The 15,140-nt window shown below is 44.0% G+C and overlaps 1 protein-coding gene across 9 annotated transcripts in view; it reads right to left on the minus strand.

The window, feature by feature from the left end:
• The window catches only part of LOC147609089 (uncharacterized), a 61,345-nt gene that overhangs the window by 27,577 nt on the left and 18,628 nt on the right, over positions 1–15,140 (minus strand). For all 9 annotated transcript variants that reach the window (XM_086788122.1, XM_086788124.1, XM_086788131.1 and 6 more), the window contains one exon: positions 14,828–14,931. In XM_086788122.1, the coding sequence (XP_086644248.1) occupies positions 14,828–14,931 (104 nt within the window). The remainder of the gene's footprint in view (positions 1–14,827; positions 14,932–15,140) is intronic.

Genomic DNA, 15,140 nt, shown 5'->3' on the forward strand with positions numbered 1-15,140 from the left:
CTTCGAGGGACATGGTGCATACCTATGTGTGGCATGGTTTGGGTAGGTCCACACCCGCTCTTGCAGACGAAGATGCTCCCTTTGACTTCTCACATGAGCTTAGAGTTCTTGAGTTCGATGATGAGGGAAACCTCCTTAGCGATGGCGACTTTGGCGAGGCCACCAATGTGTCCTCTTCTTATGAGGATGATTTCAACGAGAGCTCTGATAGTGATGCCTTTGTCTAGTCTCTCCTTGGGCCTTGGCCCTCTTTTTGTACTCACGCCTAGCGCGCATCGCATCTCTATGCTTATATACTTTTGTTTGTCACTTCAAACGAAATTTTGGTTTGAAACTACTTCTCTAGAGTCTACCCTTCCAAATTGAAAATATCTATCTTTAATTAAAAAAACCATATTTTATCATACGGTATCCCAAAATTTCATATCATACCAAAAATTCATGTACAGTATCGTACCGTATGGTATCGTATTTTCATACCGTGACAACTATGTGTGTATCATGAATAACACTTTGAAGAACAAGCTGAAACCTCATGCTAACTGTGTTCGCTAAAATTTTGTAAGTAGAACCAAGCAAAGTAATGGTCCACTATCTAATATTGGTCTGATCCCCACCTTTCGGGACAAGGTGGATAAGACCCTCCGTGGATAAGGGGGCATCATACCAGTCCACCACATCTCCTGCACAACAATAGTAACATCATCACCAATATAATCCCAAAACTACAAGAAGAAAGATGGAGAAAGGTCATCATCCCCTAGGCATTTGCCTTTCAAGAGGGCATGCAAAGCATGTCTCCGCTCACCCTTCGAAAAGGGGGCATCCAAAGAGGCACACATACCATATGTAATAAGCCTGGGCATGCCTTCCCAAACTAACTATTGTGCAACATCTCTATCCAAAGAGTAGGCCTTTGCAGAGAGCAAGGTCTAATAAAAATCTAAGGCAATACTCTTACCTTATTTGAGTCAGTATGAAATTATCCCTAAGAATCCTGCAAGCATCTCTATTGTGCATAGGTGCATGTGCTGAGAAAAACGGTTTGTTGCATTTGCCACCCATCTGGGTCCAAAATGCATGATTAACATGAAATGCAAACTCAGCCCGCCTATCCATGGCCACCTGTAACTCGGCTCTAACAATGAACAAAAGGTCTCGTGTTCTCTCCTGTGGGTTAGGATGATCTTACCAATTTGGCCACACTAAAACATATCCAATTTGTGTTCCTTCCTATTGCACATGGGGAGCCTCCCTAGACCCTGCACATTCCATAAGATAATCCTCATGGGTGGTAAAGAGGGTTTTGGATCCAGACCTAAGCAAACACTTGGCCACAGCTTGGACCCGCCTCTTGTAATGAGGTAGAAGGGGGTAATCCTTGGAGAAAAGTCCAATGTCAGCATGTTCACTTTGTCCTTGACTCTGCATGGTCTATGCATACATGTGCAATGCATGGGTGCCTTGCGGGACACCGTGACCTAAATCTTGCTGCACATCCTGCAAGACCTCATAAGATGGCAACATGTCCTGTGTATCCATACCAAGTGCATCCTACATATTCTGCCCTGATGCAACATCCTTCTGTGAGGATGACTCTACAAACTCATCACTCTGATTCAATACATAATCACTACGTACATTGTCTTTGGGAAGGGCCTCATCTTGTGCCTTGGTGTTCCCACCTGGACATCGTGAGAGACGACCCACCACTCCTGGCAAAAGGCTAGCCTAGGTGAGCAATAGGTTGTGTCGCTTGGGAAGTGCATTTGCACTGCCTCCTACGACCCCTAGCCTTAGGGAAATCCCACACAAAGTGGCCCACCTGGTGACAAACCCGGCACTGGTTACGTCTGCAAGACGTCTCCATACATTGCTTCAAGGGACCATTAGGTCCGAAAAGCGGCACAACATCCTCAAATGGCTCACTGTCATGAGCCAACACTGTAACCCTGGGAACAGCATCAGCCGAGGCAGTGATTGCCCGGCAATAGAAGTGGGAAAACCAGACATGGTGAACACTTGTAGGACCAGCCCAAAGGTTGCCCCAATGGCCTCCAACAATGGCCAATAAGCATGAGGAACACTTGGGAACCCAAGGGTGATTGGGTAACAGTTCCGATATTCTTCGACACGGTCGAGGTAGCTAGTGTACAGTAGAAAGAAAATCTTCAAAGGGAAGGGGCTACCCTTGGGCACTTCTAAGGCTGCCTCCTCTACATCAAAGTCTACTTGGAAGAATCCTCTCCCAAGTAGTCTTACATCTTTAAGGTGGAGTGCAGAGTCAGAAGGCAACACCGCAAGTACTTAGTCGCGGATCTAGATATGGGAGGGGTGAGAGCCAAAGATTCTTCCAATGAGGATCGTCTTGGAGTCTTTTTCAATTTTGACGAAGAGGAACTCAAGGTCATCTTGTGAAAAATGGATGGTTTGCCCGGCTAGAGGGGGTTGATTAGCCATGATGCTAATCAGAACAAAAGGCCAACTTGAAACCTGTTAAAGAAAATTCCGTACTTGAGTGTGGCAAAGGAAGGGAAGCGAAGAGAAGGGGGGCGGAGGGGACGGCAAGAAGGACAGGAGATGGCAATTGTTAGCCCAGCCTTACTAACATGGAGTAAAACACATGCTCCTACACACATAGCCATGCAATACACATGAGCATGTGTGTACACGTGTACTCCATGGCTATGTGTGTAGGAGACATGGATCAAGCACAAGATAAAAGATACAATATAAAGACACAAGCAAAACATCATAGTGTATTCCATATCCATTATCTTGTGTATCCAAGAATCATGTATATCATATATTGTGTGCCCAAGAATCATGTGTACGAATCATGTGCAATTTGCATACAAGAGGAACTTTATAAAGCCATCCAACCATGTGACTCTTGGGATACCCATGTGACTATTGGGCTCCCATACCCTCCACAAGATCCTAACTCCCCACTAGCCCTCTTGTAACCATTTCTTGATATGACATCTTTTAATAATCAAATCCCACAACTCATTAGCCTAAGCTAATGCTACTAATGCTAGAGAGTGTTCACACCCAAGCTAATGCCAAAATGCTAGGGGTTGTACATACTCGTCAACACCTCTCTTTCCCTTTGTTTAATTGGGAGTGTACATCATAGTGGCTGCCACAATGCAAGCCATTTCAAGTTATAGAACATATCATGTGGAACCACAAAAACTGATGGTAGACCAAGGAGATGGTGGAAAGATGATTTCCACGAATCTGATGAAGAGCCCACAAGTATATGCTGATGAAGAATCTCGTCCATGGGCACCCAAGTGTGCTACCGTATGTGTTGATGTAGCCACCTGCTTCTGCTCCACGTGTTTGGAAAGTCAGCTTTATCTCTGGAAGTCCACAAAGTGAGTCCTCCCTTGGGTCCTAAAATTACAACACGCAATACGCAACAGGCAACAAGCAACTGCTTCTAGAAATCATTACAACATTTTCTTATGCTTTTAACATTAACATTTTAGTTTATATTTTGTTTGTTCCTTTTTCTTGCAAGTAACTCCGTAGGAATCTCAATGAGCTTTTCCTCCGGACCTCATGCCTTCTCACTTGATCTTACGGGCAACTCCGTAGGTATCTCACTAAGCTTTCTCCTCCGGCTTTCATGCCTCCTTATTCGGGAATCCGTACGGATCTTCAACTGGGCTTCCTCCAGACCTCATGCCTTCTCACTGGGTCTTCAGGCGCCTCAATAGTAACCTCACTGCAAGACACTTCCTCTTGCCCTCATGTCTCATTTTAGGATTTACGGGTGACACGGTCGTGACCTCGCATGGGCTTCCTCCGGACCTCATGTCTTCTCACTCGGTCTTACATGCGTCTTAGTAGTATCCTCATCTAAGCGTCTCCTTCGGCCCTCTCATGCCTCATTCTTTCAATATAAATATTGCGATAGGGACCTCGCTTGGCTTCCTCCGAACCTCATGCCTTCTCACTCGGTCTTACAGGCATCTCCTCATGCCTCATTTTAGGACTGTAAAAAACATCTTGCTTATGTATACTTCCCGAGCATGGAAAGACATTATTCCAAGGTGCCCAAGGAGTCATAATAATTGTATCATCCTCATTGACATGAGGATCATCATCAAGTAGCCCATGTGCATCATCATCGACCATGGCTACATCTACATCAAAGAACACATCATCATCATCCTCAACTATGTGAGGGATAGCATCAAGTAAGCCCATGTGCATCATTTGCCATGCCAAAAACAATTACATCCTCAGTAAGGTGAGGGAGATAGTAGCTGCCAGCATAGTTCTTTTGGAATTATTACACCATGGACACAGAGCAAATGCTCTTGTAACGAGAACAAAACTATGCGGAAGAGTAGTGATCAGCACATTCTACCATCTAAGGACAAACCAAGTGTCATCACATCTAGAATATGAAGAACTCCTACAGTGTTGATGTACAAATCCAGCCAGCCATACTTGTCCGATATTTCCTTCGCAACAACCTTCGTTGTGCTTTCCTCCATCACATCTACCTTCATGACAATCAACTGTGATGGATACTGTTCTTTTAAAGCCATAAGAATGTCTGCACTATTTGGATTGCGGCGTGATGCAACTACTGGAGAATCTGGATGCTTTGCTAGAAGTTGACGAGTAAATTCTAGACCAAGGCCTTGCAAAGCCCCGACGACCAAGGAAACACGGTTATCCAAGCAATATGCTGGTACTCCTGCAGACGGAGGCAACTCCAAGGCGGGGGGCAGCTACAAAGACTCTGCCGAGGATGCAGACGGTTGGGAAGACTCAACCGAGGCGAAGACTCTCCCAAGGATGTGGACAGCTAGGAAGACTCTGCCGAGGGTCGCTTCTGTTGAGACGCAAAACATCTTTGTGGTGGTGGCAATGCACCCCCTGACATGGTGGTGATAGCAACCAGGTGGTTGATGGAGAAAGGGGGTGCCCCGCCGACCTTGAAGAGGCGCAAGCTGTTGTTGCAGTGGCTCCGTGGAAGGCTCATCAGGCCTGCTAGCATCATAGACACCATAGCCGAAATCCAAGCTCTCTCAGTACTCCGCGCAGATACTTGTTTGCTTGGCTAAGGCTGTTCTTTCCTAACCCAGGCAGCAGACAAAGATCTTGCGGCGTGAGGGGTCACGGTCCACTAGCTTACAAGCCTCTTCAAGGACATCGCGGTGGCCGAGCGTGGAGTCGATGACGATGTTAGCAAGCTCTTCTTTGGAGAGGAGGTCAACCATGAGGCGGGCGTCGTCGCAGGTGAGGTGAGCACGCACGCCGGCACCATTGCTCTCCAATGGTTCGCCTACCCCGACTGTCATTACAGCCCCCGCTGCCGCTGCTTCTGCTAATCTGGCTGCTCCTGTAATCGGTGCCAATACCATGGTGGAGGCCGGAAGAGCTGCCCCAGAACGCCCACTCCATTCTCCTCCAGCTTCCACTTCTTCATCTCCATGCTCGTGGGATCCATGGCCTTCACCAACCTACTACATGGATCTGGATTGAGACACCACAGAATATGACTCTGACGGTCATCACGAATTTGAGCAAATCATTGCTCACAAGCCTCCCGACTTAAACCCTGAGCCAAAGAAAACCCAAACTCCCAACCAAGATAGAGTGGTAACGGTAACGAATGACATTGAGTAGGCGGTAGCAAGCGAGATGTTCAACAAAGTAGCGTTTAACTCAGCCAACATAACACAAGCCTAGTCTTCATCAAGCGACAAAGAAGCTCTAGGCATCACAGGATTGTGTGTTAGCTAAGGAGGAAACTATCATTCGAGGTCGCCATAGCTGCAACTAAGCTTTTTGGCATGCTTTTAATAGCATGGGCCCACCCAAGATGCAAGAAGCACTCAATGAGGCGTAATGAAAAGATTAAGAATCACCAAGAAGCACGATAATCTCCCTTCTCATGGGGTTTTGAGAAAAGCAACAAACATCATGGTTAATCTAGAATCAAGAAAGAATCATGCATGCTACTAATCTCTCTTCTTACAAGAAATGCATATAGATTAGGCATTTAACTTCTACTCAAGAGCTTGTGGATAAGGAGAAGATCAAATCTCTTGTCCCGTCGTGATGGCCAAGTGTTAGCATAGCCTTGCTAACATGGGGGGAAAACACATGCTCCTACACACATAGCCATGGAGTACACATATACACATGAGCATGGTGTAAGAGACATCGATCAAGAACAAGATAAAAGATACACCATAACGATACAAGCAAAACATCATAGTGTGTTTCATATCCATCATCTTGTGTATCCAAGAATCATTTATATCACATATTGTGTGTCCAAGAATCATCTATACGAATCATGCACAATTTACATACAAGAGGGGCTTTATATAGCCATCCAATCATGTGACGGATACCCATGTGACTATTGGGCTCCCATAACCTCCACAAGATCCTAACTCCCCACTAGCCCTCTTGTAACCACTTCTTTATATGACATCTTTTAATAACCAAATCCCACAACTCATTAGCCTAAGTGTTAAACCACATATTGGTTAACACATTCCTATGACAACTATGTCCGCACGTTGATGTAATGGACGCCCGTGCTATATTGTAAATCCCGTCATTTCATGAGGGAAACACCCTAACGATGCTCGCAAGTAATGAGCTTCAAAGGACAAACAAGAGGATTTGGTCAGTTGGCCAAACCATAGAGAAAAGCTTGTAACTATGTTTTGGGTGCCTCGGGTCACTTACTCCCAGGCGGCCTAGTGGAAAAAGGCTTGAAACTATAAAAGCCAATTTCTCTTGTTTGTAACTCATTCTTCCATTTGTGCAATAGAAGTGGAATATTCTCTTTCTCCCTCTCTCTTGCAACTCTAATCTAGCATGTATGGTGTGCTTAGGGTTAGGGTTTGGGAGTGATTAGTGCTAATCACTTGTTTCCTCTTGCTTCCTCTCTCTCTCTCTCTCTCTCTCTCTCTCTCTCTCTCTCTCTATGAGATGGAGGCATCTCCATAGTGTACCCCCCCGTCCCACATGATATTGTATCCCCTCACTGTACTCCACTCACCTCCATAGCGTACCCCCCCCTCACTATATTCACACCCTATAAGGGTTTCTGTTTACCTTCCAGTTCCAGTTTCATTTTCTAGGTGCCAGTAGTATCATCTTTATTTTTCATTTTCTGATTTTTTATCCAGACATTGTATCAGATCCACCATGATGTAACTTTTTGGTCTCATAGGTCATTATGGCCTTTTGAAGACGTTAATATAACATTTCATTTCATTTCATCTCTCTCTCTCTCTCTCTCTCTCTCTCTCTCTCTCTCTCTCTCTCTTTTTTGAGTGATTAGGCTAACCAATGCGATCTTCGCGATAGAGCTTGCATCATCCATTGAATTAGAGCAACCACCTTGGCGTGACAACAAGTGCGGGAGGACGACGGTGACGAGCTGGTACAATGGAGCTCTTGAGCCATGCTTGAGCTCAGTGGATAGGTAACTTCCCACGACACGTCAGGATGGGGTTTCCTTAACATCTTTGGCGCTGCTGCCGGAAAGCGCCATCCACTACTTGTCCACGCTATCTTTGATTCAAATCCGACGGAGCCTCCATAGCCCGATACCAAGTAGGCTCTTTGGCATAAGGTTTTTTTATTTTTTGTTGTATTTTGATGTTATGTTTGGTTGTTTTTTATGTTTTTGTTAAGATTTATATATAGCTTTGTGTTTAGAGTAGGATTACTACTTGTTTGAGTAAAAAAACTTGTGATTTGGGTGATTAGAGAGCCTAATCAAGAAAGTTTTTGCTTAAACCTAAATCATTTTTCTAAATTTTTAGCTTAATCTTTTTTTTTCTTAATTCCTTTGTATAGGTAGATTAGCATTACTAGATAGAACACTAATCAAACAAAAAAAAACATGAAAACAAAAAGATTAAAAAAAAAACCATAAACTATCTCTTTATTTTTACTAATTATCACTAACCTACTAGTTAGTGTGATTAGTGGACTTAAAAGAGAAGAAAAAACTAAAAAATTGAGCCTAATTAATTGCAATTAGACTTATTGGAGTAGCATTAGTGTTCTAAACACTTGTCTTGACTCAAATCTATGTTTAGTTCACTTCAATTAGACCTTAATTAGCAAGGATTAGCACTAATTTGATCTCTTTTGTCTAATTTTTTCTCTTTTGCGTGGATTAATTAGTGAAATTCTTTTGGAGTAATCACATGTTTAGATTAACATAAACTTTTCTAATCCACCTATCGAATTCCCATGCTTAAACTCTTCACCAATTAGGAGTAATTTGAGAGCAAAGAAGAGGGTTAAGAAGTGATTAACAATGAAATTAAGAGAATTAATCTTTAGTCAAGCTAGAGTACCTCTAAATTAGTCGAAATCCACTAATTTAGAGGTAGCCTCTAATTTTAACCCTTTTCCACCTACCTAGCATTAATGAGGAAGTCTTAGTTGTCTCCCACTCACTCGAAATTCAAATTCAAGTATAAATTCCAAATTTCAAATTTCAAATTCAAATTCCAACTTACCCCACAGTCATTCCACATTTGCTATGGCCATTCCAAACTAAAGCCATGAGCACATTTGCCATGGCCATTCCATCCGAACGGCCGTTCCACACTTGTTGCGACCGTTCATACTAAAGCCACGAACGTACGCTTGTAAGCGTACGGCCAAACCAAACCCAAAAAAAAACTTTTCTTCAATTAAAATTTAAAAAAATTTAAAATTTCAAACAACCGTTCCACACTTGCCACGGTTGTTCCATAGTAAAGCCACGAGCGTATGGCCATACCAATCCCCCCAAAAAAAAAAATGAACGGCCGTTCCACACTTGCCACGACCGTTCCATACTAAAGCCACGAGCATATGCTTAAAAGCGTACCACCGTACAAACCCGAAAAAAAAACTTTTTAAAAGAAATTTTTAAAATTCCAAACAGCCGTCCAACACTTATCACAAATGTTCCATACTAAAGCTATGGGCATACGTTTGTAAGCATACAGCTGTACCAAACCCCCCCCCCCCAAAAAAAAAAAAAAAAAAACTTTTTTATTCAAAATAAAACTTTTTTTTTTCAAAAAAAAAATCAAAATTCCGGACTTTCTACACTTACCACGAGCGTACGCTTGTAAGCGTACAGCCGTACCAAACTTTACACACTTGCCACGGGCGTACGATTGTAAGCGTACGGCCGTACCAAACTTTCAACACTTACCACGGGCGTACGCTTGTAAGCGTACAGTCGTTCCACACTTGCCACAGGTGTACGCTTGTAAGCATCCAGCCGTTCCAAACCCCAAAAAATTTTAAAATTTTTAAATCTTTAGAGATGCTTTTGGTCTACCTCCCCGACTCACTAGGGCCGTTTTAACACACATAAAACACCTCAAAAAACCATTTTTAACCTTAAGGATGTGTTCACGTGCAAGGCTTTTAAAAGTGAGCTAAAACTCCTATTTCGGGCCTGCGCACGCACCGTTGAAGCTTTTTTAAGGTTCCCCGCATACCATGGACACCTTTTGGTCATGGTTGCATGCCGCTAGTGCCTCCATTCCATTCAGCGATACCTCGGCCTCAATTGCACATTCACATGTGGTCACCATGCCACACATACTTGGCCGTGAGAGCGAAACGATTTTTGAAGAGTCCTCATCTAGTGGGGCCCCTCCATACTTGCACCCCAACGTGGATAGACGCCCCGAGCACACTAATGTACCTTCTTCTCCATCCACCACTGATCTATTCCCACCCCCCACCCTTGCACCATCTCCCTTACACCACAACTTGACATTCCAAGCTTAGCGCAAGCTCTAGGAAGGGAAGTGTCACACCACTTGCACCCACAAATATCACATACAAAACCTATGTGGGCAAAAATTTTCAAACTTTTGCCAAAATTCCACAGAGTTGGAGATCCCATAATTCCACATTGAGGTCTTTAACAAAATCTGTCAGTCATTTCAAATTTTCGACGATGCAACAAAAGTCCATCGCCTTGGACTCAGCCTTTAAGGCAAAACTTTTGCCAAAATTCCACGGAGTTGGAGATCCCATAATTCCACATTGAGGTCTTTAACAAAATCTGTCAAGCATTTGAAATTTTCGACGATGCAACAAAAGTCCATCGCCTTGGACTCAGCCTTGAGGCAAGACCGTGCAATGGTTCCAATCCTTGGACCCTCAACACAAAGGCGCTTTCAACGCATTGAGAGAGGCCTTCATTCTCAAATTTACACCCTACGGGCCCAAATGAAGACCCGTCATCCAACTGTTCCAAATTGGAATAAAAACCTGAGGAAACATTACGCGACTACATCACTCACATCAAGTACCTTGATTTGCATTGCGAAGAAAGGAAAAAATTGAGAGAGAAGCAATTAATGGACCGTTTCCTCATGGGCTTGCATAATCCAAGCCTTCATGACCACCTGCTAGTCAAGGACCCCTCCACCTTTAATCAAGCCTACAAATGGGCGATCTTTCTCAATGACAACATGCGAGAAAGCTATTCCACGCAATTGGCCACCGTGCCAATAACAACCCAAAGCTCATTTGTAACCTTACCTTCCTCTCCTCTCGGGCCCCAAGCCGTACTGGTAGCACCACCCCAAACCAACTACTCACATAACACGCCACCACGCCCCTCTCCACTACCAATCTTTCCATCCCAACTGTTGCCTCTCCAGGCACACCCTATTGCTCATGAAAAGATCCCAACTAGGTCCATTGCTAAACCTGTGGAGCCCATGCGCTCCACCATCCCCAAGACACCCCTATTACCTCATCTCCCTTTACCGGTGCCTCACATGGACCCTAAACCACTTGTACACAATAGGTGCACCCGCAAGGAAACCACCTCTTCTATGTTCCCTCTCCCATGGACCCCATAGAGTGGTGGACTACCCTCAAAAGAAACGTCTACCAATGCAACCACAATGTCATGATCTTATCACATCCTATTTACATCTTATCACATCCCATTTACATCTTATCACATTTGTTTGGAATTGACCATAAGGATTGCCCTTTGCATTCAGTTTCTCATTCCACAGTCAAAGGCATACCATCCCTCAATGTGTTGACGTTCAACATGGAAAGATATCCACTATCCCATTGAATGTCATCACACGGTTGCAGGCCAAGCTAAAGAAGGTCACATCCCAAAAGAAACAACGCTCTAAGCACGTTCGCAACGGAGACGATCAGGTCAACATCCCCACAGGCTCAACAAAGAGCACATCATCCTCCTCCGGAAGTGATAATCGTACCAAACTACTACTCCCCCATGCAGCCAACCAAAAACTCACCAGACGGGAAAAACAGCTAGCCACTTATCCCAATGCCATCCTTGAGAAACGTCTTCAAGAGGCCCAAACACTAGTAGAGCAATACCAAGCTCAACTTGAACCGCCACCCGCTTTCCTAACTTTTGATCCCGTACCTGAGTGCGCACCGTCCCCCATTGAACCTAAACTTCCGCACCAGGTAAGGTAGGAGCCCCCACAAACGCTCAAGGCCGAGGACGATCCGTTCACCAACATGATGTTGACAAACGACGATTTTTCCCCTTCTGCGCCTCCTCATCCTCCAATGCTTAGCTTAATCCACAAACGACCCAACTCAAATCCCACGTTCACATCGAACAACTCAATGCGAACATTGACACAAAGTCCAACAGAGACTAACGAGGTCCGTACACCAAATTTGCTACGGTATTTTATCCTCCTACTGCAACCACCTCTCGACCTCCACACCTATCAAATAAGGACCAACTTGAACTTCCATATACTATTGCTGGTCCACCCTATGATCAAGGCCCCGCCCCTCAAGAAGCCCCTACTCATCAACGCGACCTAGCCGGCCTCTCTGCCTTCCTTTCCTCCCAAATCCAAATGCCCATTGGAACCTTGTAAAAAGGTAGTCCAAATTTATGGAATGACCTTCGGAATTGGATGGAACACAAACTACAGGCTTCTATGGAGGAGGAAGCTTCCTCAGATTCCTCTGACGAATCTGAGCCCCGTCATCCAGACTTACTCCATCACCACCATCCACAACCCAAAGGCACCCCAACAATTCGCGTCAATGCGTTGGGACAAAACATTGAAGGTGATGACACAAACACAGCATTGCCCATTTCCTATAATGGACATGTGGTCAAAGGCATCCTGGATGGAGATGCTAGTGTAAGCATCCTCACATAAACATGTTGGAAAAACTAGGACCAACAACGCCTTCATCCCACCAAATTGGTGATCAAGCTTGCGAACGAGAACTCTGCAAGACCCATGGGCCTAGTGCATGACCTCAAGGTCAAAGTCTAAGACATTACATTCCACCTCACATTTGTGGTCATGGACTTTCGTAATGCCACCTATGATGCCATCTTAGGTCGACCCTTCATGAGACAAACCCAACTAATCCATGACTGGGACCTACATCATGTCTACCTTCGCAAACAGTCTCAAACGCTTAAGGTCAATTTATATACTTGGCACTCACATCCCATGGCCAAGTCTCCCTTTGCTGAAGACTTGACCACTGCCAACAGCAATGATCTCTTGTTTTGCGAAGCTTGTCATCAAGTCCTTGATAATGCACGGGTGCCATGCATGGTTGCTTCTGTCAATAGTGATGAAGTCAACCATCCAAGCTTGCTACACTTGACACCCTCCCAGGTTGCAAACTCGGCACACAATTCGTGCTCCCAAACGGCCAGACCCTTCATGAACCCTACAAAGCCATTGCCTCACTTAACACCCTGAGTGTAAGTATAGCTCCACAACCTGAAAACCAGCCTTTGGGTCTGGATAGATTTTCCCTTTGGTAGAAACATGCAAAGAAAACATGCCTTGCGGTCTCCCACAACTAGCCATAATCTTTTACCATGGGAAACATGGATCTCTCTGGGAAAACCCTCTCTTAAAACTGCCCATGCCAAAGTTCAATTACCTAGTGGACAATGAATACAAAGCCTTGGGTCTTTTACACAAACTATACATACTGTAGCTAACCCATTGGCTTGTAAGTTTTATGTGGTTCCCACAAGTGAAACAAAAGAATCGGTCATCCTTGGAAGAAGTTGGGTCCAAAACGCTACAAGTACAATCAACTCCGCTGATAACACAACCACCCTCCATCTTCCCCAGGGCAAGGTACCAATGATCCTCTGAGACGGGAAGTGCATCAACTCTGATCCTCTGCTCCCACCAACTGCTTCTACAAAGGGTATTCTCACACCCTCCCCAACAACTGGGAAGTCTTCCACTGCCCCCGAACTACCACCAGAACTCAACCCACCACCCCACTAACGTCATCAGTGCCCAATAGTGGGTGTAGAACTTGGTATCAATATATGCTCCCACACACACACACCCCACGCACACACACAGCATACATTCATACAAAGGTCTGTGTACTGAGTTTCGATCAGAGCTCCGGAGATACAAGGGCATACGGAATTACACCCCTACAAAGACTCTAGCACTCGTACAAGAAGAACCAAACATCCTACTTCTTCTGGCCGTTTCTACACCGTGGGTTGCCCACCAACTAGTGGAGATCTATTTTTGGCGTAGACCCCTCTTTGTCCTAAATGCCTAACTCCATCCGAGACAGTGTAGAGGAGCATAGAGGATCTGGGTATCTATAGCCTAGATCTTGGGCAAATTGAGGAGTGATCCTATCTATATTACTTGGGGTGCTATTGCACACTTCTTCTTTTTGAGGGTAGGGGAGAAAACCTTGTAATAGTTGTCTATAGGGGCATAGTTCAAAGATCTTTGCTTCAAGATATCCCCCAATTATGATACACATCACTTCCATTGAGTATTGACATGACCTAAGGAGAGATTATTGATGGTATCACGACGTGGCATATGTGAAAGACCTGCTCCGAGGCCTTCAAGGATATTCATGTTTATGACACCCAGTGTATTTGCAATATATGGAATGGCCACTTGGGCCCTCATACATGGATCTTCTAGAGTTATGCAAACAAAATGCAACAGATTTATGAGTGGGAACCATGGTATTTTCTTCTAGAGTTATGCAAACAAACGCAACAGATTTATGACAGAGAACCATTCCACTCCTATGGCACTTTTATGGCGACATAGTGCCCCCGATTGGTTGAGATCTCCCTACCTTTTGGTTTGAGATCTCTCTTTGTATGATTTTATTTTAATTAATAGAAGTCTCGTTTCTGGAAAAAAGAAACAAACAAACCTTGGGGAATCTATAATTGGAAGACAAACAACAAGCAATGCACAGAACAAACAGAACGCAGCAGAGATCTCCCTTTGTATGATTTTATTTTACTTAATAGAAGTCTCTTTTTTGGGAAAAAAACAAACCTTTAGGAATAATCTATAATTGGAAGGCGAGAACTACGAGCAGTTCATAGAACAAAAAACGCAGCAGATTTATGGGAACCATGGTATTTTCTTCTCCTCCACTCCTATGGGGCTTTTATGGCAGCATAGTGCCCCCGATTGGTTGACATCTCCCTACCTTTTGGTTTGAGATCTCCCTTTGTATGATTTTATTTTACTTAATAGAAATCTCTTTTCTCTGAAAGAAAGAAACAACTTTAGGAATCTATAATTGGAAGGCAAAGCAGTTCACAGAACAAACAAAACGCAGCAGATTTATGAGAGTGGGAACCATGGTATTTTCTTCTCCTCCACTCCTATCGGGCTTTTATGGCAGCATATTGCCCCTGATTGGTTGAGATCTCCCTAGCTTTTGGTTTGAGATCTCCCTTCGTATGATTTTATTTTACTTAATAGAAGTCTCTTTTCTGGACAAAACAAAACAAACCAACCTTTGGGAATCTATAATTGGAAGGCGAACAACGAGCAGTTCACAGAACAGTTCAATGATTTCGTAGGCTGCCATGATGTTTTGCTCTCTGAAGACATGTTCCACCTATATCCCCCAAAAAAAAAGGGAAAAAACCTTGCATTAGTAATCAACAAGTAGAATTTGCACATGAATAATGATTCCTTACACAAAATCAGAGATCATGACAAATTCAATGTTAACTAGCTTTTGAAGCTCTTCTAAATTCTCTCGAAGAAAAAAAAAAGGCGTGGTATTTGCATGTTGAACAAAAGCTTATCCTACGTAGTCTCCAA

The sequence above is a fragment of the Cibotium barometz genome, chromosome 52, assembly GCF_041138505.1.
Source record: "Cibotium barometz isolate CiBa-2024 chromosome 52, ASM4113850v1, whole genome shotgun sequence".
Classification (NCBI taxonomy): Eukaryota; Viridiplantae; Streptophyta; class Polypodiopsida; order Cyatheales; family Cibotiaceae; genus Cibotium; species Cibotium barometz.